At 40.0% G+C, this 27,240-nt stretch overlaps 1 protein-coding gene across 4 annotated transcripts in view; it reads right to left on the bottom strand.

Annotated features, from left to right (window-relative positions):
* The window catches only part of LOC101470809 (phospholipase D1), a 50,470-nt gene that overhangs the window by 10,632 nt on the left and 12,598 nt on the right, over positions 1-27,240 (bottom strand). For 2 of the 4 annotated variants that reach the window (XM_004574468.4, XM_076888442.1), the window contains exons 2-18: positions 14,518-14,688; positions 14,265-14,428; positions 13,475-13,614; positions 13,216-13,321; positions 13,048-13,113; positions 12,492-12,550; positions 12,170-12,262; positions 10,869-11,021; positions 10,637-10,786; positions 7,888-7,971; positions 7,260-7,341; positions 7,009-7,119; positions 6,735-6,917; positions 5,952-6,171; positions 1,293-1,421; positions 1,094-1,212; positions 805-918 (exon numbers count right to left, since the gene is read on the bottom strand). In XM_004574468.4, the coding sequence (XP_004574525.1) occupies positions 805-918; positions 1,094-1,212; positions 1,293-1,421; positions 5,952-6,171; positions 6,735-6,917; positions 7,009-7,119; positions 7,260-7,341; positions 7,888-7,971; positions 10,637-10,786; positions 10,869-11,021; positions 12,170-12,262; positions 12,492-12,550; positions 13,048-13,113; positions 13,216-13,321; positions 13,475-13,614; positions 14,265-14,428; positions 14,518-14,656 (2,112 nt within the window). In that variant the 5' untranslated portion in view covers positions 14,657-14,688. Of the gene's footprint in view, positions 1-804; positions 919-1,093; positions 1,213-1,292; positions 1,422-5,951; positions 6,172-6,734; positions 6,918-7,008; positions 7,120-7,259; positions 7,342-7,887; positions 7,972-10,636; positions 10,787-10,868; positions 11,022-12,169; positions 12,263-12,491; positions 12,551-13,047; positions 13,114-13,215; positions 13,322-13,474; positions 13,615-14,264; positions 14,429-14,517; positions 14,689-25,782; positions 26,012-27,240 lie in introns of those variants that run through there. The other 2 variants (XM_004574469.5, XM_004574471.4) reach the window with 2 other exon arrangements.

Raw genomic sequence — 27,240 nt, forward strand, 5'->3', positions numbered from 1 at the left:
TTTATAACATTTTTAACATTCCTTTTTTATGTTTTGGGAACCTCTGAACTGTATCTCAGATGATGTTTTGTTGGTTTGATTTCAGTGTGATCTTCAGCAGGTATTTTGCAGTTGAACGTGAAGCAGCTGGAATGAGAGTCAGCACCTCCAAGTCTGACCTTGTACAGTTTCCAAGTACGAGGTCTTGGTTCTCTGCCAGAAAACAGTGGATTTCTACCTCTGAGTTGGGGAAGAACCCCAAGCAAGGACAATAAAGATCTTATTCACAACTGATGTGATCCTAAACTGACCACAAGACAATGCAGTCAAACTCTACGAAGGTTATTTGATATGAATCACTGAATATTATCTTCATGGAAATGAAAGGATGTGTGTGCAAAAGGAATCGTGTACAATTGTACGATCTACTGTACAATATGAAGCGCCTTGAGGCGACTGCTGTTGTGATTTGGCGCTATATACATAAAACTGAATTGACTTGAATAGAAACATAATTGGACCTAAGGCAGAGCTCTGGGGGACGCCACGTCAGTTCAAGTGGCAAAGTTCTGGCTTAATAATTATAAAGCTCCTGTCTGAAAAGTGAGAAACCGGCTGATCCGGACACAACAAACTACATAATAATGTATATTACAGTATATAATAAACCAGTGTTTGTAGCTTCAACTTTTTACAAATAATGTAAAACTAATCAATTCACCGAAGAATAAGGCACATAACTGACACCAGATGACTATTAGCTAAGCCAGCAAAAATAACAACAACCCCAAAATAGCCTACTTGGGGGTTAGTACCTCTACTAACCTGTACTTTGGTGGGGATGCAGTTGGGGACTTGGTATCGCTGTTCTCCAGCAGTGGTGTGAGACTTGGGCAGCAGATATGGGTATGACAGGGAGCGGTACTTTGGCTTCACAAGCTGGTAATGCAACAGAAAAGAGATCTCATCAACTTTTTCTTCTACAGTCATGAAAATCAAGCAGACTTTGTTTAGTGCAAGTCAGTTCAACCAGGGATCACATAATTTTTGATCACAACTTTCCCAGTTCTGTCATTTTTATTCAGACTGAAGCAGCAGCAGCATGACCCCCAACCTTAGTGAAATTCCACCGCTGGATGAAGTGTCTGGCCACATCCCGAGCTGCTTTCCCATGAACCACTGAGGCGATGTCATGCCAAGGCATTCTGGGAGTTTTGTGCCTGTCTATGAAATCTAAAGAAGCAGAAACAGGAAGTTCAGACCTAAAGAAAAGCATCCTGCATCAAGAGTGAGACCATCAATGATGTGCTTACCATCAAAAGGCTTATCTAGCTGAATCCAGTCCTTGTGCACAAAGTTGCAGTAGTCTTTCCCGTGCCAGAATCGCGTGTTCCCATGCAACTCTCTGACCCCCGCAGGCTCATTTTGCACTGGGTCAGAGGCTAAAAAACAATTGATATTGATCAATTATCTATCATCAAAAGAAGACAATGAACTATTCTTATAAAAGCTATTTCAGTGAGTTCACCCAACCTGGGGAGTTCATTTTTGACCAGTTCTTATTATACTTATTTGAAACCATTATATGGTCAATATACAATGATAACAACGGTCTCTTCTTTGAGCATTTCAGTTTTCCTGATGTTGCACCTGTGCTGTTTAAACAACGCACCATTTTCATGGTGGGATTTTCAAAGATACTGCTGCTGACAAAAATACACATCCAAGCACACACCACAGTTAAACTGTATATCAGAGATGGATGGAGTCAGCACGGTACGTGAGATTTATTGTCCAAAGTGATACAAATAAGGACCATATTTTAATAGTGGCCGTGGATCAATAGAGGCCATAAACTGATCTGGAAAGTGTTTACTGAGGTCATAGATCAAATGAAAAGTACACTTTCATACAATCAAACAAAAAAAAAGCCTGCCATTTAAAAATAGGTTTAATACCTTTACATGAGCATTGGCTTTTTATTAAATTATTAAATGTTGTTTATGTAGCGCCAATTAACAACAACAGTTCTTTCCAAGCTCCTTAGACAACAGTCACCTGAAGTCGTTTTATACATTTTTATGTGGGATAAAGATCCCACAAGTTGGACATGGACTCTTTTAACAAGCATGTAATCATTACATTAAAAAATAAAACCACCTAATTTAACACACATATCTCTTTAGGCCTAAACTGACAGTGCCAATAACACACATTCAGACACAGCAATAGATGATGTTTTTAATACTAAATGTGTTAGTCTAATGTGGTTGTATGGGGTCTGCACAGCTATTAAGGATCAAATCAGCTTCTAAATGGTTTTTCTCCCTCTGCTTGCTTCTTACAGTCTTTGAGGCTCAGGACCAGCACAGCACACATTACATCAAACTCTTACTTATCAAACTGAGTCTAGAAAAGCAGCTGCTGGACAGAGAGACATAACCTGAGTGGGAAGTATTTTGGTTTTCCAATATATTAGTAATTGTCAGTGACAATTGCTAATAACTGCAACTGTAATTATACTGCAGATCAACCCGTTTTACTTCTTGTTTCATTTGATCTTTGCTTTGGGGAACTTGTTTCTTTATTGATCGTTTCCTGCCTTCTGATATTAGAGTTGCGTTATGACTGCACTATGCAGTCACTGATGAGTTAATTCCACAAGACATCCTGTGTAAGTAAATACAAACAACGACAGTTTAATCTGCATTTCTTGAAAAATCATATCGCACAAACTTAGTTTAGAGCAGAGGTGTCTACACCAGAGGCCTGATAATGAACTAATCACTGGATTCAGGTGTGTTGACTCTGGGTGAGATCTAAAACCTGCAGGACACCGGCCCTCGAGGCCTGGAGTTACCCAGCCCTGGTTTAGAGGGTCCACACTGTCTGCACAATATATAATGAAGTCTGCAAGTTTTTGAACAGTTAAATTTGCTTTGTGTCCAAATTATTATACAAATAATCACAATGAAAAGTTCTTGAACATAGCTCTTTTTAAAAATATGCTTTCCTGACATTAATGTGTGTTGGGTGGTGGTCAGGGCTATCCAGACTGACAGGTGGGACATTGAATGTCGCCTCTCCGGTGGGGAGGGAGCCTGAGATTGTCTACTTTGAGGTCTGTTCTACAGCAAATGCAGGAAAAAAAATGTTTAAGAAAGCAAATGAGTTCTTTTTGAATGATACTTGTATTCAGTGTTATATTAATATAAATGCTGTACTAGAAATTTCAAGGATGATAAAAAAATAATGTGATTTTTTTAAGTAAGTTAGCACAAATTATTTTTTAATTTAGTAGAACTTGAAATGATTATCAGAGGGTAAACATTTAGTATTGTGCCAGAAACACCTGGCTATTCTTAGTACTGTATACCTGCAATGAACGTTATCTTAAGTAAACTTCACTTTGTTTTTTGAGGCAATGAGTTTGCATAGTCTTTTTAAGTTCTGGGAACTAATTCAATTTTACAGTGCAGCTTATCTTAGAGAGCCATGGAGACTCTGTCAGTGATATATGGGTGTTGAAAATGCTTCAACAGCCATTTTAAAGACATGAAACAGCAGCTGGAAGGAGGACAGGACATAGAGGCTGCAAGCAGACTGAACTCCACTCACCCTGTTTGCACTACAATCACTTCACCTACCCGCCAGGCTGGAGGCTCATTTCAAAAACATATTCATACGGTCAACTGTATCAGATGTGCAAACAAAGAGAAGAAGCAACAGCAGGGGTGATTTTTCTGCCCTTATTGTTTAATTTGCATCACGTTCCCTGTGATATGACATCAGCAGGATTAACGTAGATGAACGTGGCAAACAAACAAAATGCCTCCTGCAGCTAAAAACACAAAGCCTGCAGCAGCTGTTTTACTGCAGGAACGAAACACGCTCAGAAACGTGTTTGTTTAAAAAAATAAATAAATGGAGTGAAAGTGATTACAGGCTGTGGTATATCATTAAAGGGAAAATCTGAAACAGGCCACAATCAGACTGAGCTGTGAGTTATTTAAGAGAAGGCTGGTTGATTCCTTATCATTAAACTCACAAATACACGTTTTCACCCTCTGTGTGTGCGTTTTTTCCCCCTTACTCCCCCATTTCTTAGCTTTTTTTGACGTTTATGAATGTATTCATGCTCTCAGCTCACTGCGTGTGCAGGTGCAATGGACTAGATAACAGCACTGAGAACCTTTGGTCGTTTGATCAAAACGTGTTATTACGTGCCCTTGTATACAGCCCCACAATGTTTCTGTTTCAATGTCTCCAATGCATACACCATGTATATAGTTCACTCACATATATGTATATATGTACACATACATATTGCTTTTTATTTTTCCCTCGTTGTATATTGTTTTCTCTCTTTTTTTTTTTTTTAACTTTTGCACCTTTGTAGTCCAGCTACCCAATTTCGCTGTGCAAGAAACTGCACAGTGACAATAAAAAGCTCCAAGTCTCTCTCAGTCAGTCGATCGGGAACATTAAACTGTGACTTTTGGGTGAGATTTTAGTTTTGTTTAGAAAATCAACGGGACTTATGGTTCACATAGAGGCCCGTTAGGTGGAAGCATTAAATCAGGTCTGTTAATGCTTGCTTGTTAGTGATAACTCATACAGTATTTCTACTAATTGTTTTCCTGGTATAACATTTATTCTTTTGATTAAATGTCGTGTCTTAATTAAAGTTAAATAAAAAAATAGAAGCTTAGATTGACCTTTGACAAACAGAATCAAATGTCAGTCAAGCTGAAACCACAGCAAAGCACACTGCAAAACAGGCGATCTAGCAGCCACCCTGCCTCCAACTCACCAGCCTGGCACAGGCCGAGCGGTATGGCCACCCTCGGCTCTGACAGCCTGCCGGGGATCAGAGCCTGATGGCTGCTGATGCTGTCAGACCAACCTAAACGCAGCGCCCATGAAAACACACATCAAATCACCTTCTTCCCTCTAAGCAGGAGCATTTGAGTTCATGTTAATTAATAACACCTCATTAATTACAGGTTAATTTCAGCTGTTCTTGATGCAGTTCTGACGGCCACATAATACGAGAGACTGACGAGACCGAGGCAGATAAAAAAGCATCAGCACGAACGCCACCATCAAATATGATGAAAACAATGGAAGAAATGTTTTAATTTAACAAAAAGAGAGTAAAGAAATAGCTAACAAGAAAGAATGCATGTATTGATTTAATAAAGATAAACAGATAATAATAAATGTTCTTATTAAAGTAATAGAAAGAAAGGAAATAAAAAAAATAAATAAAATAAAAGCAAGGAATAAATAAACCTAGTAAAAATTTACATTTTAAGATGAAATGTATTTAAAAGAGATTAACATAGAAAGACAAAAAACAACCTAAACTAATAGTTTTAGATTCATTTGTCTTTAATTCCTGTTTTCTATTTCATTAATCTTTGCAAAGTTTTATGGGGGCAAAGCTGATGCTTTGATTATTGATGATTACCTCACTCTGTCACCTATCATCTTCCATAGCACTGTCATTCCCAAAATGGCATGAATCGTACACCAGTAACACACAGTACTGTTTACCTAACCCATGTGTCGGCAACCTCCAACATCAAAAGAGCCACTTTAGATCATCCTATGAAACTACATTTAAAAAGAGCAGAATGTGATGGAGACATGGAGGCAGCAGATACCAATATCATTAGCCGATAGAGTCCCATGTGGCTCACAGTCTGTCTTACCATGCCTAAGCTAACCTAAACAAATTGTATCTGTTTCATCAAAACCATGTGAAAATACTGAAGGCAAGGATGAAAACACAACATAATTTAAGCGCCGGTGAGCAAAAATCTTTTATTTTTGCAGAGACACACACTCTGCACATAAAGTCGACTAAGCAGTTTTTGTTTTTTTAAAGTGAAAGTACACCCATGCACCCTGACATAAGCGTGTTCTGTGCATCTGCTGTGTTGTGCATGCACTTTTGCAAAACTCACACTCTTCGTGCTCCAGGTCACTGTCGCTATCGGGATGGGCCAGCCCGTGTTTCTGCAGGTGTCTTCTGATGCTCATCCTGGTCCTCCTCAACCTCCCGTGACTCTTTAGCCTTGGCTGGTCCATCGAGTCTGCCACAGTGAATACGCCTTTTCCGTTGCTCTGGGAAAACGTACCACTGCCGTTGGCTTGGGCAGCCATGCTGGGAGAGGCAGCTGCAGCCTAATAAACAGTAATAAAACAGATGTATTATCACTCTTGTGCTGCTTTCTTTAATGTAAGTCTGATCCAGTTAATTCAGTTAATTTATATTAATTATGACTATTGGGTTCATTTTTAGATCATTTTCCCTCTGTTCTTTTTGGGTTTTTAATATTTTTTACTAAGAAAAGTTTTTAAAAAGTTATTCAGTTGATAGAAAGCTTGGTTAGAAGAAGACTTTGAGCAGCAGATCACTCTATCAGAAACATAAAAGTTGGAGTAGGCATTTGTGATATTGTGGCTAAGAGTGTTATTAATTTGAGAGGCCCTAGAATGGTTCCCTGGGGAACACCCTTGGTTATAAGGAGGTTAATTAGCACCTAATATCAGAACATGGGAGGAGGGTTCTAAACACCTGTCTGGGTATGTTTCTGTGCAGGGTTTTCTCAATGTGAGCAGAGCATTAAATCCTTTAGTCTATTTGAAAGAAACGAGATAAGTATCTGTGGAGAGTGATGATGGGAAAATAGGTCTATAAAATGTTTTGATTCTTGCACAAAGTGACACTAAATTGAAGAAGTAACCTGCTCCAAGTGAGAGAGCGTCACACTCCCAACATCGGTGAGCCGGTGTTCCCTGTCATCCCAACGTCCATAAGCAAGGTCAATCCCACCCACAAAGGCCACCGACTGATCAATGACGATGATCTTCTCATGATGCGCCCACAGGTACACAGCGGAGGAGACGTGGTCTGGGTGGCGCATCACCTGGTGAACAAAATATCCCAAAATTTAGAGAAGAAATGCAACGTTTCAGCCATTATGAACCTGCAGAAGGCCTTTACACTTGTGTACTTGCCTTGATGTTGGGGTGGAGGCGCAGCAGTGTTCTCTTGCTGTATCCTGAGTTAATGCCCAGAGCTAACTCCACCTCCTTGTAGAGCATCACAAAGATTCGAACTCCTTGTTGCTGTGGAGGAGAGCAGGGAAACAATGAATCAGGACACAACCTTAAATTTAGGGAAAAATACTTTGTATTATATCAATATGGAGAAATTGACATGACAGCTTTACTTTTGCTATAAAAACTAAGAAAAACGTCCTTCTTACCGCTTTGCGTTTTAGTATGCAGTCGAGACGCCATCGGTTTCCTTCAACAACTGGCCTTTTCAAAAAGATCTCTGGACTCAGCCTGCGGGACGAAACAGGCCAAAAAGGTTTTTCCCCTCAGTTCACTCTCACTGTTACGCTTCCTCCTCCTTTCCTTTCATTCATCTTTTCTGTTCCTTACTTTGCTTGTTTTCTGGTTTCCCTTTTCTCTTTCCCTTTACTTCCTCTCTAGCTAATCCGGAAGCATACCAGTAGACTTAAAACTGCGGACTCCGGCCTCCAGGATACTTGATTACACTTACACACACTTATTTTTTTATTTTTTTATATACATATATATATATATGCAAGTAAAATGTAGTATTTTTGTTTAGTGGTAAGACTGATTTATAAAAACAAATACTGTCTGTCTGTGTGTGTGTGTGTGTGTGTGTGTGTGTGTGTGTGTGTGTGTGTGTGTGTGTGTGTGTGTGTGTGTGTGTGTGTGTGTGTGTAAGTAACAGTAGCTAGACTGTAACTGATCTATTTGACCAGAAACCTCTCTTAGAGGTGACCGCCACATGCACTCAGTGCACTATGAAACAGACACACAGACACACTCACAGCTCTGTGTGCGCTGAACACTCACCACCAGTCGGTGATAAAGATTTCCTCCTTGGCTTCTTCGAGAGCATTGGCCACATCCTCCATGTATGTTTTCCCGTTCACGTACCTTCAGAAGAACCACAAACAAACCCACAAATTACACTTCAATCATCGCCTTCTCAAAATGGGAAAATCAGTCCAAAACAGTTTTTTTTTTTAAATTTCATATTAAAAAGTACAAAAAAAAGAAATAATCGAAGGAGCACAAGACATCCATGAAATCTGTTTTTTTTCTCCCATTCAACACTTTGTTTATTTTCTTTCCTACTGTGAACAACAACACAGAAGGCATCAGAACTAGTTCACCACATATAAAATTATAAAATATTCTGGATTCTTTTATTTTGAAGGTGTGCCCTTCATAAACGGAATTGTCCTTCCTTTACTTTGCACTCCAACTCATTCCAAACTGTCTCAGCTGATTTTAACCTGGGGGATTATGAGTTATGAGTCGAGCCTGGAGGGGTTTCTAATCAGGGTCCTGATGAAGGGTCCCACTTATCTATAACCTGACTGGTCATCATGTTGCTGTAGGACAGGGGTGGGGCAACTCCAGGCCTCGAGGGCCGGTGTCCTGCAGGTTTTAGATATCAGCCTGGGTCAGCACACCTGAATCAAATGATTAGTTCATTATCCGGCCTCTGGAGAACTTCAAGACATGGTGAAGAGGTAATTTAGCCATTTAGATCAGCTGTGTGGGATCAAGGACACATCTAAAACCTGCAGGACGCCGGCCCTCGAGGCCTGGAGTTCCCCACCCCTGCTGTAGGATGTTGTGGAAGCCATGCATGCTGAATTAAACTGCAACACTATCCTCACATCTCCTCCTGCATGTAATTACCATCTGTCCACCTTCTCTGACAAAGACACAGCTGCGGAGGTTGTGATGTGTCTGCTGCTTTAACTCGCTGAGATTGACTCTTATTTAAGTTGCTTTTATTTCTATTTGACTCGTGAGTGGAGTGCTAACTTTTTTATTTATGTAGGAGGAGTGAATCAGAGTAGGAATAGTTTTTTCTTGTGCTATTTGAATTATAACCTGCGACGTAGCCTGACGTGCACTTCTTGCCCTCCCTCCTCTTTGTTCCCTCTCCCTGTCACACCCTTCCTCATGTCCTTCCTCCAACTTCACTTCTTCGTTTTTCTCTCTCTCGTGCACCAGGTGGGAAAACTTGCTGATTGCTCTGTCTTCTGTTTAACAGAGAATGGGAGCGTGTTCTCATCCCTCCTCAAACCCAGCTGTTCCAGCTTTCCCTGACCTTTGATCCTGTCTAAGAGACAAAACAGTTTCTGCAGGAGGCTGTAAACATGTTTACTTCTGCTGTAAAATTAGGCATTTTAACATGGGAGTCTGTAGGGAACTGACTCACTTTTGAAGCCAGCCCCAGTGGACATTAGAGGACCTGCAGTTATTGGAACTTGAGCACTAGGTTCATTTTTCAGCCTCCGAGGTTTCAGCTTTAGCCGTCCTCTGGTTTCATTGCAGTGTTTGATGCTTTTTGCTCTTGTTTGGACAGAAAGAAAAATGAAACGAACACTTCTCCTCTCACTTTTCAATCTGTCCATTGCCTGTTGAATCCTTATGCTCTTGACAGCAGGCACACACTCACTCACAGTGTGTCTCACAGATGGTATAGGGTTCCCCAGCGGGAGGACAGGTGATGAGCAGGTGAGTCTCACTTTCCCTTGCTTTGTGTCGGGTTACTCCAGCGCGAGACACACATTTGTGCATCTACCTTGTGAGGATTGCCTCTTACATAATGCTTTTTCTTTGTGTAACCTCGCAGCTACAGTCTTTAAATCTCTAAAAGTGGCTCATCACTTTCTATAAATGTCCTCATGTTTAAAGTCTAAACCTCAAAGCAGTTCCCACAAAGGCAGAAGTACACAAACACACACTAACCTGCACACTGTGCCAGCTGGACCGGGTATTGTCTAGACTTTTTTTTAAAGTGATCCTGCGTCTGGTGATTGGCACTAAAGTGCTTCAGTTTAAGGTTAAGAGGAAGATGTGAGGCTGTTTTTTACTGCTTGTTAATAAATAAAAGAAGCTCAGTTCATACACAGATCAGCTCGTATCCATTTAAGTTTAAATCTCTAAGTTCCAACTGTGTCTGCTTGCTGCCGAGTTTTAAGTTGCCTGAAGCATCAGCGTCACAGCAGTGAAGAAAAAACTGACCTGTATCCACATCTTGTTCGCTTGCTTTTATGGAAACTGTACTGTAATGCTTTATAATGGCAGTGGATTTTACCCGCTGTTATCCAGAAGTTCAGTTTAAATGGTGATGTGTTCACTTGCAGCTGAACTTTGCAGCCTTCACTCACTCTTTCACTTGAGAGCATCATTAAATAGCATTTTAACAGCTCTGCATTCACTTTCTGTATCAGGCGCTGAGAGCTTTCCAGTTATGATGCATTTACCTATTGCAGCAGAATAGTGATGTGTGTTTTGGAGGTATCCATTACTGAGGTTCTCTTATATTGTTTTGCTGCTTTTAAACTGAAGTAAACACAGAACAACAAAGAACTGAAATAAAGAAATCGTCTAAGAGTCTGTCAACAAGATCGGCCCGATGCACAGTCCACAAATGTAGATCGGTGTATCCCTAACTCGGTCTAATGTGACTCAGGAACTGAAACTACTTTGACTAGAAGTGATCTGAATGTTAAATAACAGGTTTTAAGGTGTCAAATGTGAGTGTAACTACAGCAGAAAGAGTAAGTGTGGTTACCATTTGGCAGGGATGTTCACTTCCACTCTAGCGAAAGATCCAAAGCGGTGATCTTTGAGGAAGGCTGAGCCATTCTTCTGGACAAAGCCTTCAATGGACTGACCCCACCAGCGGGCATGTCTGTAGCTGTTGCACTTGAGCACCAAAGACCTGCACAAACACTACTTCAGTTTCTGATTTTCTTCAAGCCTTAAAATATTGAACATATGCAGTAAAAATAGCCATCGCAGACCTGGAGAGACTGTCCACACGGACGCCGTGTTTGGTATCCGTGTCCTTGGAGTCCATCTTGATGCCAAACTCTTTGTCAAACAGCATTACAAAGGAGATGGCGCCTGAATCCATCTTCATGTACAGCAGAAACGAGTCCTTCACCACCAACCAGCTGCACACACACACACACAGGCAGTATTTTAAGTAAAAGTTTTTTATTGTCATATACTTCCTTAAACACCATTTGGCTTATGTAAACATAATGGCTCCCCTTTAAAATAAATACATAAATAAATAAAGCTGACGAGCTTCTTAGATTCAAAATGTTTATCTGTTATGATGGATCACGGCATTTTAAAAAGGTTAAATACCCCATTTGGCGTGCCACATATTTAACTGGTTAAATGTCAACTCTTCCTACTTGTAATGAACCAAGCAGGATGGTTCAGGAAACCCCCTATGAAGCGCAACAAATACACAGAGCAATGTTTCTAATATTAATATTCTTCTGTTCACCATTTCACACCCAGGAGTTCATGCAATTAGTTCCTATCCTTGCGTGATTGAGTGTGGATTTGCATTTAACTTATGATGCACATCCTGGGAATAAGATGAAGGATTTAAATAAAAAGAATCAAAGGTGAATTCTACTGTTTGCTAAAGAAAATGAATCTAAAGCTAAATGGAAAGAACTTTACTGTTTTTGAGTCAGTCAGCTGTGGCAACACTGACGATCCTAATCAAAGTTTCCTCTTGTTGTTTAGTGGACTTACCTGTTAACCCTTCTTTCCTGCCATTAATAAGAGGCTCTGTTAAAATGACGTGTCAGCATTTTACTCCGTATCCAAGGCATTAACGATTCTGAACTGCAGTTGTACAATTTGCAGACCGTTACAGTGATTTTAACACTAATTTCAAGTATAAATCTAAGGAAGGTTTGTACAGATAAGGTTCCAGATAAGATAGCATAACATAAAACATTGCTTTAAATGCTTTATATTTAAATCTCATCTTCAGGACGTTTGGTTTGTCAGCTACATAGATAGATTCAAATGTTTTTCTTAAATCGAGTACTAACTTTTCACTTCAGAACCCCCAAGAATTGAACCCTTTCCTCAGATTAAACAGCCAATAAATACAGCATTGCATCTTCTGCATAGACGAGGTGATGCACCGGTAAGATGTCTCTAAGCTTCCCCATCATTTCCTGTTTTACCTAAGCTGCTGTGTATTTGTGACATATCACAAGCTCACATTGAAAATGACCAAGACTATTAAGGCTAAGCAAACATCCTGTAAGAATCCTGATTATTTACTGACCGTTTGGACCAGCGGTAGCACATTCTGCTGCGACCACAGCAGTTCATGCCGGGGATCCGATGGCCGCCGGATCTCTTCAGCACCATTCCCTCTCTAAAAGACAAAAGGACAGTTCATAATATAGAAAAATACTTAGAAAGGACTGGTTAGGAGAACCTTATTATACAAAGCAAGACAAGATTAAATATTTTGCCATCAACTTTAACCTGCACTCCCCACCTACACCATCTTTGAGTAGAAATTTCAGAATTTCACTGGATATATTTCTTAAAGTGCAAGATTTCAGTGAAAAATTGACACATTGATAACAAATGATTCTTACAGTCCTTTTGGTCCCAGGTCGTGAATGAAAGACAATTGACTAACATCAATGAACTCCATCTGAAAATCAAGCAAAAATATTTATAAACTCACTTTCACAAGATTGTTGTCTACTTATCATCTTCTAAGTTGACCTGAAAAGGTCGTCAGTGTTTTCCAAAATATATTGAAACCTTTCAAGGTTAACTGTTATGCTTTTCTCTATTATGTACAGTGTTACTACAGTGGATGTTCATATTAAGCATTGCCAAAGTTTTTAAAAATGAAGCTCGGATTCCAGAATACTCTAAACACTCAGTTTCTTTCTCTCTTTTTTAACCCGGTCATGTTAGATAAAGAAGCCCTGCCCACTTCTTACTTAAACCTGTTTGCAAGATGTAGCCAATCAGAAGTTGGCTTAGAGGGGGTTGGACCTAAAACTGAGGGGCCAAGTTTAAGGTAAGAAGGATTATTTGGAACTGTGAATTATGCAAAGTGACTCTGATAGAATCCAAAAACAAAAACATGGAGCTGAAAATGAGCAGAATGTAGTTACTTTGTAACTTTTGTGTCCTTACCGTAGCGTGGTAGTTCCTATACATCTGCATCGCTAGCACAGTATTCAAGTAATCTTCCAGTTGTTTCTAGATCAAGGAAACAATGAGAAATATTCAGTACAATTTAATATACGTAGTACATAAATCTGGTACCATAAAATTAAATATCGGCCATCAGGAGCAATTTACCCTTCGACTGGAAACTCCTCTGTCCAGTTCGCCATCGCCTCCTCTGGGGAGTTCTGGGATCTGGCTCACCTCACTCCTCAACGGTATGTTCCTCTTCACCGTGTGACTGCAGAGAGAGAAATAAAATAAAGTTTTGTTAGGAGGCTGTGTGTTCAAATCCAAGAACATGCAGTGGAAATACAGGCAGAAAAATGAGCTCTGCAAAGCACAGTGAAGATAAAATATGAACTGTGAATAGGCACAGGAGGCACTGAGGTACCTGCGTGGAAGTGGAATCTTCATGAAGGTCTTGTATGTTCTCAGTTCTCTGTGGAGATCGATGAAGTGCTTCTCCTTCCTCTTCACCAACCATGTAAACTCTCCATGTTTCATCTCAATTTTATACACAGCTGGCATTGACTGCACACACAGCAGGGCCTCCAGTTATTTACATTCAGTGTTTATCATTTCAAAAAGCTCATCAAATAAATGGGATTAGAATAAAGTTTGGGATTTAGTCTAGAATTTTGACATCATTTCTTTTGTTTCTGGTTGATAAACTGCCAACTTTTACTACGTTGTTGGAATCTTTAAGTAATCGAGTCACCTGGTTTTCCTAAGCAGCTAAAAGTTTCCCTGGAACTGGAATAATGACTTCTTCTGCTTTATCCATGACTGTAGATGCCATCTCAGCTGCTGCTACACCCAACCTCAGCTACATCAAGTTACTAAAATGGACCTTTTCAGTGCATTTTTACTGCTGGTGCTTTTAAGAGCATTTTAATGGACAGATATTCACCCATCACCTATGTTACAGTATTGGTAAGTAAAACTCTGGTACCCAGTTTCTTGCTTAGCCCTAATCAGCAGGTATCTGTGCCTGTGTTGCATCCACACAATATACAGATGCAGCTTGCTAACCATCTAGCTGCAGCTTAGCACACCATCCTCTTCTACAAATATAGTCCCTTCTGGCTCAAACTGTGACGTCACAGTGGCTACCTCCATGTTTCATGTATAGTGTACGGCTAAATGCATTTTCTTCCCTACAGTGACAAAAAGCTCTTCACCTTGTTGACGCTCCTCTGCGTGGTGAGGTTGAAGCGGTCCTGAACTGAGGTGAAACGCTCCACCTCCAGGATTTTGACAGTGATGGGAGAGGAAAGGTAGACTTTGGCCTCTGTCTCCTTGAAACCCACTGTGTTGTAAATCTCTTTAAAAGGCAAACCCTCTGCTATTGAAAAAATATAAACAGTTACACAAACAAATCGCTTACACAACAAGTAGAGAAACACCTGTACAGAGTGCAGTGATGGCAGGTACCAGGTGCATTGGTGTCTGTCGTGTCATAATCTCCATCGCCTAAATCGAGATCGCGGGTGTCCAGATTGTCCATGATGTCGCTCATATCACTGGCAACCAGCTGCAGGGTGCTGGACGATGGCTCAATCTGCTGCAGCATGGCTAGCACTCAGTCTGGAGCCCGGGGCTCACCTGGCAGGTAATGAGGGAATATGGTGGTTAAGTCAAAGATAAGGAACAAAACTGGATGTGGTCATCTAGAGTAAAACAGATCAGAATGTGCCAATTAAACTTTTAGATTTTAAAAGCAACCGTCTCTGTGGATAAAACTAGCTCTAAGAATCCTGTTCTGATGTGTTTTTAAAACTCTTTATCTGACATTAATTGCTTATTACAGACTTCAGGTTCAGTTGCTGTGGGGGAAAAATAATCAGGAAGCCTTGAGTCTGGTCTAAACCAACAGAGAAACATTTGATCTCAGAGTCAACATGTAACCACTCGCTGGTTGTGCACTGAAAAGAAATGTCAGGGTATCATTAACGGCAGCACAGCGACCAACATCAGAGCGTTCTAAACCCATTACAGTTCCTGTCTGACGGTCAGTTCAGTTCATTAAATGGATCATTTCATGTTGCCTGAAAAGAACTTCAGGTGAATTTCTTAATTGGAATTATGCAAAATTCCCGGTCCACATCCCAAATTTTGGATGAGTCATCCAGCCAACATGACAAGCTCACTGGTGTGTTTCACCCACGCACAGCATTTCTCTTCACATTCATGTTTCTGGGTCAGTTTGTGTGAAAATCCTCTCCAGTGAATCCTCTTCATTCATGAGTGCACACGTGAACACCACTGATCCCTTTTTGTTTGTTTTTCCTTTTTTTCCCCAACTCTTGCTCCGCATGCTAAGACATACAATTGTACAGGGGAATATGTGCTTCCTGTGCTTCTCCTCTGTTAATCCTGATCTTTGGATTAGTGTCTTATGTGAGGTTAACTGCCGCTGCGGGAGAATAAAGGAGGAGGAGAATGGACCGGTAGGCTGTAGTACAAGAAAGGGGATTAAAGAGGAATCCAGGAAAAGAAAAGATGTGTATAGAGGTTAAAAAATGGATAAGAGCGCTTATAAGAAAGCACGAGAAAAGGTTTCTGAAGTAAAGCAATGCTTTACCGTGTGGCAATCCTGAAATCCTGACTGACATCACTGATATAAACATCCACATTATCATATCCAGGTTCCATCTATCTGCCGTTTGGAGCTGAGTAAAGCCCACTTAGATTAAAGCTGTAATGTTTAAAGATCTTTCAGGTGAAGTGTGAACTTTATTTTATCAGGTGATCAGCCTGTGGTCAGAGGATTGTTCCACAGTCTTGATGCATGCTCAATTATCCAGGGAAGGACATCCCGAAAAGTTGATTCTGTGCATTTGGATGTAATGCTACGTCCAGATGAACAGAATCAACCTTTTGGGATTGTCCCACAGATTTTTTTGCAAACATTTTAGCAATGATGACAGATTAACTGTTGGGTTTAGGTCACACGAATCAAAATCAGATATTTTCTCTCTTTTAGCTCAACTTTTGGTCTCCACCACATCCTCAGGCTGAACACTGACCCCCAACTCATGTTCCAACCATGTCTGCTTGCTGCCTAAAATGAGATTTGTTCAATAAGAATGAAAAATAGTATCGTTGTGGGCTATAAAACTCAAACATTGAACTGAAAGATGCCGTAAATCTTTCAGCATGCTGTAATTCTATAAATATCTTGATGTGTGCTGAATTGTATACAGTTTTCATGTGAGCAAATAAGAATTAAACACTAGTTGACATTGACCTCCAGAACCACCACAGGAGCCCCTAATGAATTCTCACAGTCTCCATAGCTTTTAATATACCCAGCACCTTGCTTTACTATGATACATATGACATCCATCCATTTTCTGATGCTTAATGGGTCCAGGTTTTGGAGCCCCTCCTCCAGCTCTTCCAGGCGGGGGGGGGAGGGGAGGAGGCAGAGGTGTTCCCAAGGCAGCACAGAAACATGATCTCCCCGTGTGTTCTGGGTCTGCCCCGGTGCCTCCTGAAATAACAAGGTGGTGTCCCGGACACATCTTAGTCAGACGGCGAAAACGGGCTCAAAAAACTCAAGTTAGCTCTTTATATGCTTTCATTGATTTATCGTCGTGATGCATTCTCAATCATCCAGGAATCTCCAAAAGTTGATTCTGTTCATCTGGACGTAGCGTTCTGTGGGAGAAACGTTTCGTCACTCATCCAAGTGACTTCTTCAGTCTCAGCTGACTGCAGGTTTCCCCAAATATTATAAACACTACATTTGCATAATGACTGAAACCAGCCCACTGAGGGAACAATGGGCTGGGGGGTCAGTTCCTTAATCATAATTATGCAAATTCTCATGACCATTGATCAACAATCACTGACCAAAACTCACTGATCAATGGCCATGAGTACCATTCACAGAGAGTTGGGGAATGGCTTCAATCACAGCATTGTAAGATGGCGAAAGATGTACCCTTAGGCTCCCTCCTTGATTCAGAGATGGTCTTTCCCTTTTCATGTAAATGGCCTCCTTGACTCCGCCCTCAAACCAGCATTCCTCCCTGTCCAGGATGTGTACATCCTCATCCTTGAGTGTCCACTGGCCTGTAGGTGTGAATAGACTGCAGAGTCCTGGCCTGACGAGGCCGCTCTTCTGTGTTGTGCCATCCGCTTCGCCAGAGGTTGTTTGGTTTCCCCGATGTATAAATCCTGGCAATTCTCCTGGTACTTAACAGAGTAACAGAGTTTTTGGCGCAGCGTGTTTTGGGGTTTAAAAGCCACAGAGACCCGGTGTTTGCATAATTATGATTAAGGAACTGACCTCCCAGTCCATTGTTCCCTCAGTGGGCTGGTTTAAGTCATTATGCAAATGTACTGTTTATAAGGTTGGGGAAACCTGCAGTCAGCTGAGACTGAAGAAGTCACTTGGATGAGTGACGAAACGTTTCTCCCACAGAACGCTGCGTCCAGATGAACAGAATCAACTTTTTGGAGATTCATTGATTTATATTTTCCTGTTTTCTCAGCATGAATAGTCGTCTCTGTGGTGGCCCTGTGACAGGCTACAGACGTGCCCAGGGTGCAGCCAACCTCTCACCCTGTTAAATGTGGCTGTTAAATAGATAACTTGAAGAAAATGGACGGCTTGATTTACTGTCCATCATTTTTATTGATCATCCTGAACCAGCTTCTACTTCAAACTCAATGCTGTACGTCATTACATTTTGTGGGCATCTCCAGGGTGATGCAGAGGAGGCTTAAAAGCAGGAAATAACTACACAGCTTCCTTGTTTTTAATGTGTTTTAATGGACAAGTTTGACGCCGACTCATCTGAAATAAGGTCTGGGGTTAAGACGAGCTTAAAAATATGAAGCTTAAGTAAAAATCTCAGCTGTCAATTATGAAGCTTTTATATTGTGAGACATTTTCAGTGTCATCACGCTAAAAATAGGAAGTTATTCGTGGTTATGCTGACATCATGCGGTGTAGTTTATAGTTTAACGTTAGTGCTTTGCTTTTAGGAAGATCTCAGTTAAGTTGCAAATAATATGTTACTGATAAACTTCTTTATTATTGCAAAAAAGGTATTTTCTTTCAATCAAAGGAACCAAGGCAATGCTAACCAACTTCCTGGCTGGCCTTCAAAAAAAAAAACAAAAAAAACAAAAACCAAAACAAAACATTAAATAAACTGCAAAGAATTCCGGGTCCATGATTTCCTTCTTTTTTCTTTCTTCTTTTTTCTCTGTTCATAAACAACAATTTTAATAGTCAAATCTAACAAAGATTGATCTTAGATTTACGATATGTTTATTAATTGGATACCTTCAGATTGCAGAGGACTTCCCCTTTTAAATTTAACCCAAAGAAAGAAAAATATTTTTAATTCACTTTCACCTCATCTCTGCTTATATTTTAACAGAAACATTAAACCAGTGATATCACACATTTAGGTCCGTCAAGGTCTCTGGTGTGAAGCTTATTTGTAAAACTGTCATCATGTTTGACTAAAAACACGTCTATCTAAAGGTAGCACATTCTAAGAGGCAGCAGAAATACAGTCGATAATAAGATTGTGCTTCATTACTGTTCTCTATTTAAAAAAATAAACCACGCAGGAGTCAGATTTCTGACATTATGATGCAATTCCTGCCGGACAAAGTCTAACAGCTCATTCTTAGGAAGAACATGGGTTATGTTTGGGTTTAGTCAGAACTGGTTTCACTGTGGTCTGTCTGCTTTCACTTCCTGTGCCAACAAAACACCAAGAACAACCACACAAGCAGGAAAACCGCACCCCGCTGAACCCCAAAGAGCATTTGCTTGCAATGTTTATTCACAGATAAAAAATCTGGCTAAATAACCGTTAATCCAACTCTCCCACAGCCACGCAAGCCATCACAGTTTACACACACACACGCACACACACACACACACACGCACACACAAATCATGCATTTTAAAATAAATGATTTAATCCAAATCCTTTTTTATTAAATTTGAGGATTTCACACAAAGCCCCCTATTAAACTATCCACAAATAAACAATAACAAAAAATAAACAGCAGCCAAGTACAGAACTAAAGCATGAAGGAGTTACATAATGATTTGCTATTCAAACTCCATCAGTACGTTGGAATTATCACTCCAGCCCTGACCTTTGCATTTTTAGTTAGAAAAACTGTCTGAACAGCTGCTTTGCAATATTAGGAGAAATATGAGCAAAGCTTCTTGTTTCATACTGAAAGTCTAGTAGGAAAGGGAAGGAAAGACGACGACTCACTGAAGTGTCATTTGCAGAGTCAGAAGGAACACGAACACGAACACACACACACACACACACACAAACAGAAAAAACTGTACTGTCCGTCACTAAGCACTAACTTACTAAAGGAGAAGTGCAGATTAAGTAACCAACTTTGAAGTTACCAAGTTGGGTCATGCATGAGCCTGGAGGGGTGCAACTATAAAGCTAGATTTATGGGTTAATGAGATATGTCCAGTTTACAGTCAGACTGGTTAGTGTCACAAAGTTGCTGGCTCTGTTTTTATCGAGCTAGATCACTATGGTAACTTATGCTGTACACATATCCCAGACTGGAGCAGGTTTCATTTGATTTTGGTTTAAAAATCACCCCAAAGTGCCAAATTTGAGCGAAATCCTATTTTTTCTGCTTCCAGAGTATGTTTTGTAAATGCAACATGTTGAGCAGTAACTTACTAATATCGCTGAACAACAACCAGCTGCACAGTTAGAGCCGTCAAAACAGCTTAACTGACAGATATTAACCATTATTAATGAAACTGAGCAAATATAAAAAGAAATATTGTCAATAATGTTTGTTATAAACATGTCTCCAGTCGATCTCTGAGGTAAATAAAGATCCACTATTGGAGCATTTATGATCGCCCACATAAAGTTTTTAAGGACACTGAGATCATCGTGGATCATCAGTGCATTCTCAATGTGAAAATACCTTTTTTCTAATTACTAAGATTGAATGGAGTTTTGTGGGTGTTTATGGTCCTCTGCTGCTGTGAATTTCTACTGTAGTTGCAGATTTTTGTTTCTAATTTGTCGGTTTCATCCACCCAAACATTTCATCTCCAGTTTGAAAATATGTTGTAAAGAAAAAAATATTATAGCGTTATATAGTTATCAAACAATCCTGACTGATTCACGTCACACAAACACACCAACTTTGAGGTGGATGGACTACAATAAAGGGCCGTGTCAGGTTTCTGAAACTGGAGGTTGTGAAGAGCATCGGTTCACTAAATCTGGACAGAAAAACTTCTAACAAAACTTCATTTATGCTGAGACTGCAGACAGCAGGGTCATTGGGCTTTAAAAAGATGACTCCATGCTGTTGCCAACAATACAGATAGACTGGGGAATGTTTTCTTGGCACACTTTGAACACTTAATTTACCAGTAAATCGTAGTTTGACTGCCACGACATGAGTGTTTCTGCTGACTCTGTACAGTTTTCTTTATTGCCACAGTTTACTATCGTCTAATGGCTTCCAACACGAAGTCAGAAGTCAAATTTTATGAACATGGAAATGCAATCAGTGACTTCCGTCTCAAGAGAAGACGTCTAATAAACTGTATGCATGTTGAGATATTATGTACTAATTATGTACTAATAAGTTAATTAGCTTTCCCTTTAGCAGTCATGTACAGAATCACCTCTCACTTGTCAAATCTCATTAAAAAGATGCTGAAAAACTTTGTTTACTCAGCCCCAAAATAAGTATTTAATTTTGCTCATTTAAAGCAATGGTTCTCAAATCTTTTGTTTACCCTTACCCCCCTGAAGCCCCACTTCAGGAGCCATAAAAAGCTCACGCACAGCTTGCACAGGCTGAAAAGCTTGGTTCATTTATAGGAATGGGTACCGGTATCCGTGCCGTCATTCTTCTCGGGCGAGTAGCTTAATGTTGTTCGTGTGTAATTTACGTTGAGTAGGCCAACTATGTTATTAAATTAATGCATGTAGGGTGAACTAGCAAACACCGTCGTAGTTATATGCGGCTGTCTTCATGTTTGATGGCAGATACATCCTTCACTCTGGCCAAAAAGGCTAAAATGACCAAAGAAAAAGTGGTCGAAATTCATAGGGCAGTGACAAAATTTAAAGTCAAAGATCTCCATCCATTTTCAACGGTGGAGTCAAAAAAAAAGAAAAAAGACGGCTAAAAAAAAAAAAAAAAAAAAAAAAAAAAAAAAAAAAAACAAAAAACATAAGACGACAACGTTTGTGTTCTCCATTCGTTAAGCACGAGCACTGTTTCAAAAATACCGATTTGGCACCGGTATCGGATAAAACCTAAACGATACCCATCCCTATTCATTTAGCACCAGTCACACAGGCCTGGAGACTGGTCTGCAACCATTTGGCAACCATGGGTTAGTAGAGAAAGTGTACCTGGGGGTTTAGCAGTCGCTGGGTTGCAAAAAGGTGCTGCCCCAAAAATCTTCTTACAATCTTTTTAAGTGGAAGATGCCGACAAGCAGACAAGTCAACATCTTCCAAGCAAACTACCAACCACAGGACCCTGCTAAATTCACCCAGCAGACTACAGCAACAACTTGTCAACTGCTTAGGGAATACCTACAGACAACAGAGGTTGCCAGAGGGTTGACAACCAATCAGTAGGCCTCTGAGCTGTTTGATAAACTGGTTTAAAACCAACGTAAACAAAACGTCCATATACAATGTTTCCTTGTCACCACTTATATTTAGCTATTAGATACTAACCTTTCACCCCAATAATTTAAAAAGCTTAAGAAGGTAGAGCATCATGATTCTACTAGTACATCCTGCATATTAGACTTTCCCCTTAGTACACTACTGAGTTAAAAAGTACACACTCTTAATTATATGTTCAGTTGCAAACTAAAAGCAAATTTCACGCAAATACTGTGGCCTTTACTGAACCATAACACCACAAACAAAGAAAGTTACACAGTCCTCACAGAAAGATACACACGCGCAGTACACTGCATGTATTATGCAAACTAGCTACGGAACAAAGATCGTGAGTGTTTCTGGGTTTTTTTCCTCCATCAGAGTCGGATTGAAAGTATCTGAGGTGTGTCTCAATAACAATAGCTGCTGGTGGAACCGGTGGTGCAGGGATGGAACAAGAGGGGAAGAAATAAAGGAGAGGTTAACTAAAGTGAGGAAAAGTGGCCTACAGTCAGATTAAATCAATAATCTGAGGTGTGATGGCATAAAAGAAAATTTTAGCCTAGAGTTTTTACACTTAATAAAATCAGAAATGGCTTCAGTTCTGCTAAATTTTTCATCCACTCTCATGTCTGTGCAGGAATAACACAATAAGAAATCTTCACTTCTAAAAATTAAAGAGGAGCTGAAACTTGTACTGTGTGCCATTTCTTTTCAGTTTCTATATGAACTGAATCTGACATGTTCTGGGTTTGAAATATCCAGTAAAACAATCAACATCTAATTAACTCGCTGCGCTGGTTTCAAGAATATTAAAACGTTTTATTTTATGATGTTTAAACCTTAATTTTTCCATATCAGAATTTTAAAAAGTTTTGGTTCAACTTTGACTATGGAGCCATTTAACAATCTTCATCTGAAAATAATACTCAGCACACAAGGAAAAAGTTACGGCAAATCTGTTGAAATATACTTGAAATAAACTTGAACAGGGGCAGCACGGTGGCACGGTGGTTAGCACTGGTGCCGCACAGCAAGAAGGTCCTGAGTTCAATTCCACCATCAGGCCGGGGTCTTTCTGTGTGGAGTTTGCATGTTCTCCCCGTGTTTGCGTGGGTTCTCTCCGGGTACTCCGGCTTCCTGACAAATTGTCTACAAGCCGTGTGGTTTATTTCTGCCAACATGCCAATGTTGGTAACATCAATGTTAGCAGAAGTTAATTAAACTTAGAGGTTTGCAGTCACAGTGCAATTTAAAACCATGTTACACTGACATTTATCTGAAAGTGGCGGTAAATTTGAACAGTCCCAACTCCAAACCAAATAAAAAAAATATAACATTTCATATTCCTGTCTCAGGGTGCTGGATTTGGGGCAAAACCATCCATTATTTACAATTTATTGTAAGGACTTGTCTTGATGTCAGTGGTTTTTTGTCATCATGTGTCATTATGTTTATAATTTTTTAGATATTAGATCATTTCTAAATTAAAGACAAGTATCAGATTACTTTTAATAATGATTCCTATGATATTAATATATCTAAGAAGACCCACCTTAACCTCTTTGTTTTTCATAAAGTTATTTTAATGTTTTAAATACAGTTTATTGAAGAAGTGACACATTACATTTTCTTTGTATTAATACTTTAAAAAGATCTGAGTATTTTATTTCATGCAAACATATTCAGCAGTTCGAGAGCAATCTTATCTTTAATATGTAGTGCTAGTTATGGCCATCTGACTATTATAATTCCTCAGTTTTTGCTCCAATTTTGGTCTCCTCCACCTCCTAAAAACAACATTACCAATAAGACTGGCTGCTTTCTTCCCCAGCTTGTCTGTACCTGCCTCCACCTGCAGATTTATAGGTTTTCTCTCTGTAGGTTAGAACTAAAAGTGAGCTCTGTGTTAATATAAGACTATAGATCAATAGGGCTTGCAGAATAAATCCTCTCCATTTAAGGCTGTTTTGTGAGGACATGCCCGGAGCTGCATTGTAATAAATCTCAGAATCAGGGGAGGAAACTGGGCTTGAAGGCCCACTGTTGACCTTGGAAATAACAAAAGAGTATTTTAAATTGATTAATGCAGACAGTGTGTGTGTGGATGTGTGTATACATTATGTCTGGCCCACTGAGCACTCACATTAATTGGGTACAGTGTGGCCCATTACCCCCACACAGCATCACTCGCCAGCCAGGTGGCAGGATGCTGAGCCCTCTCTCACACAAACACACTTTACTCAGATAATATAAGAGTGTTCTTTGTTATTTAAAATGATATTAGAATGTATCAGAGCTCTTATGCTAAAGAAAAAAATAATGTCAGGATTGCCTAAAATATTTGTTATCTGCACTCAGAAACTAGCCTGAACTTAAAGGAATTTCATAACAATTCAAATAAAGTTACTTTAAGTTGAATGAATACAAAGTTGGTAGACTGACAGCTTCAGACAGTGAGATGCATGATGTCTGTACAAAGGCAGGGACTGAGTTCAGTCCCAACCTTCATCACGGTTTGCATTAGGATGAAAATAAGCCATCGGACCAAATCTAAACAAACACAGCAAGTTTCTGTTGTGCCAAGTCATGATAAACAATAGTCTCTGGGGAGTTTAAATGTGCTTTAATCCTGCTTTCACAAACTCAGTTTAATGAAACGAGTGATTGCTCACCTTATCTTAAAGTCAGAAGAGAAGAAAAACACTTAAATAATAATGAGAAAACGATTCAATAACTAAATAGTATAAAATAAGGACCTTAAATGTAAAATGAATGCAGGTAATTGGGGATGATATTATTTTTAGATTATATGTTGGAGAAGACAAGGAGTCAACTGCCTGTTCAGTAAGTGATGAGCTGGGTGGTCTGGATACACTAATTATCCACCAGAGTCACACTGCTGATCAAACTGGATTCAAACACCAACACGAACTTCACAGCTTTTCTCACTTTTCTATCACAAGTCCAGTCCCTCCACATTTTTTCTTTCCATTTAGATTGATGTCTCTGTCAGCCCAAAAAGCACAGCTGCACAGACTAAAGATAAACCCAAATATATCATCACACCGGTAGAAACATTTCAGAAGCTGCACCTGGTTTCCTCTTTGGACACAATTGTTTCAGCTTCTTCAGTCTGACTTTCTCCTGCTTGTGCAAGCTCATCACTACTTTCACTGCTTCACCTGGAAGTAAACGTGTCTCCTTAAATAGAGAAATGGAGCTGCAGAAGCCTGCTGGTTCATAAACCCAGTGGTAATTTTGCATACACACTTTAAGTTCACACACACATTCATACTGCACTTTATTCCCTGATTAAGCACCTTCTGTAACATTCACACACTCTAATGAATGCATTCAGTTCAAATCAAATCAAATCACTTTTTATTGTCACATCACATGTGCAGGCACACTGGCACAGCACATGCGAGTGAAATTCTTGTGTGCGAGCCCCACAAGCAACAGAGATGTGCAAACACAACAACACAAACGAGCAAAATACAAGAATGGCCAACCTGAAACTAATAAATATATGTACAATATATAATAGTGTATGCATTTCTGGATGTTCAGTATCTTGTTAAAGGATACATCTCCATGCAGACTAAAGAAGCCGAACACTGAACTGTTGACTTTCCGATTAGGAAACGACATTCTAAGAAGACTTTAGCCTCTGATATTAGTTAACAAAGCTTTATGAGCCAGTTATTGACATTCGGCCAACATGTGAGTGGATCTCTATGAAAAACTCTTGGATTGACTGTTTGGCAGCCTCTTACAGCGCAGATGCACACATACACTGATGCCATTTAACCTCAGCTGCTACTCAACCAAATCTGGTGCACTAGAAGTGAAGTACAACACTGCTGCATCCGGGTGTAAAACTCATACAAAACATGCAACAAACAAAAAATGGAGAGGAAACTGGGAACCAGAAACAGGCTGTTTGTGACAATAGGAGGATCCTGAGGAGCACGCACACATAAATGCCACAAAACAGCTCTACAGAGTATCAGCATCCACTGACCTGAGCCCGCGGAGGTCGAGGGACACCCATCATCATCTTTAACGTCTTTATAACCATCATCATCATCATCATCATGTCTTTTCTTCCCAGCGAGAAAATACACTTCCTCTCAGAAGAAGAAAAAAAGAAGCTGCCACTTCACTTCTAAATCTGTTCACACGTTCATGCACACGCTCGCTGCGGTGTGCAGTACACACACACACACACACACACACACACACGATCCTGACAGCCAGTCTGCAGGTTGAGAGCAGAGTGCCACAACCAGGCAGACGGACAAGGGAGAGATTCAAGAGGGTGGGACAAAGGGGGGAGGGAAGAGATCGTATTGGCCAGGGGGACACTTGGTAGCCAATGAGAGGGCTGCTCTTATTCCAGTTTGCATTAAAGGGCCAAACAGTTAACATGAGAACCAAATTACATAATTTTCACGTTTTGCCTTTTCAATTCAGGCTACAGCTGAAAAAGCCCATCAGTTTTTAATCAGAAAGTTTTAAATTGTTGACAATTAATTAATTGTTAGCTCTCTAAGCCTTTTTTAAAAGAAAAACAAAATTCAATCATAATTCAACAACGCAGCGTTTGATGAGAGCCAACTCTCTGTACTCTTCTCACAGGAGTGGGAATGAAAATGAACCAGTGCAGGTGTTGAACTCCAGGCCTCGAGAGCCGGTGTCCTGCAGGTTCTAGATGTGTCCTTGATCCATCACAGCTGATAAATGGCGAAATTACCTCCTCAACATTTCTTGAAGTTCTCCAGAGGCCTGGTAATGAACTAATCATTTGATTCAGGTGTGTTGAACCAGGGTGTCATCTAAAACCTGCAGGACACCGGCTCTCGAGGCCTGTAGTTCGACACCCCTGAACCAGGAAGGGTGCTTATGAAGGTTTTCTTTGTCATATGTAGTTCTTTAAAGTCTGAACGCCTAAAATCACCACACCTAAATCTGCACTGCACAGCCTATTATTGTGTTAAGACACACCTTGTTAACACAGGTTATAACATAACATCCAGCTCCACCCTTTTGACCTGAAAAACCCAGTTTATACCAGAACACTGAGCTTTCAGAGAAATGAACCAGTTTAGGTTGAAGCTGTAGTTCTGCTGCTTTACAAAGCATTAACTGTCATGTTAAAGGCGATGGCTACACAACACACGTGGATGTTTGTGCTGTAAATACATCTTAGGGTAGTGTGTGTGTCCTTTTCCAAAACCTCTGCCAGTCAATGAGCGTGCATTAGTAGGACATGCTAGTATTTTTTGGATGACACCAGCTTCACTGTATTCTTCCATTGTGAATGAAATATGTGTGTGGGTTTGTAAAAAAATCTGTTTTTTTGACATCTTCAGAAGATAGCACAGACACCTGCACGGTCACATTTTTCTCTGAGTGAATGAGAAATTGTTTCAGGCTAAAAAATAATAAAAATTCTTGAACTAAGTGAGAGTAAAGTTGA

This window comes from Maylandia zebra, linkage group LG9 (assembly GCF_041146795.1).
Source record: "Maylandia zebra isolate NMK-2024a linkage group LG9, Mzebra_GT3a, whole genome shotgun sequence".
In the NCBI taxonomy this organism is placed as follows: domain Eukaryota; kingdom Metazoa; phylum Chordata; class Actinopteri; order Cichliformes; family Cichlidae; genus Maylandia; species Maylandia zebra.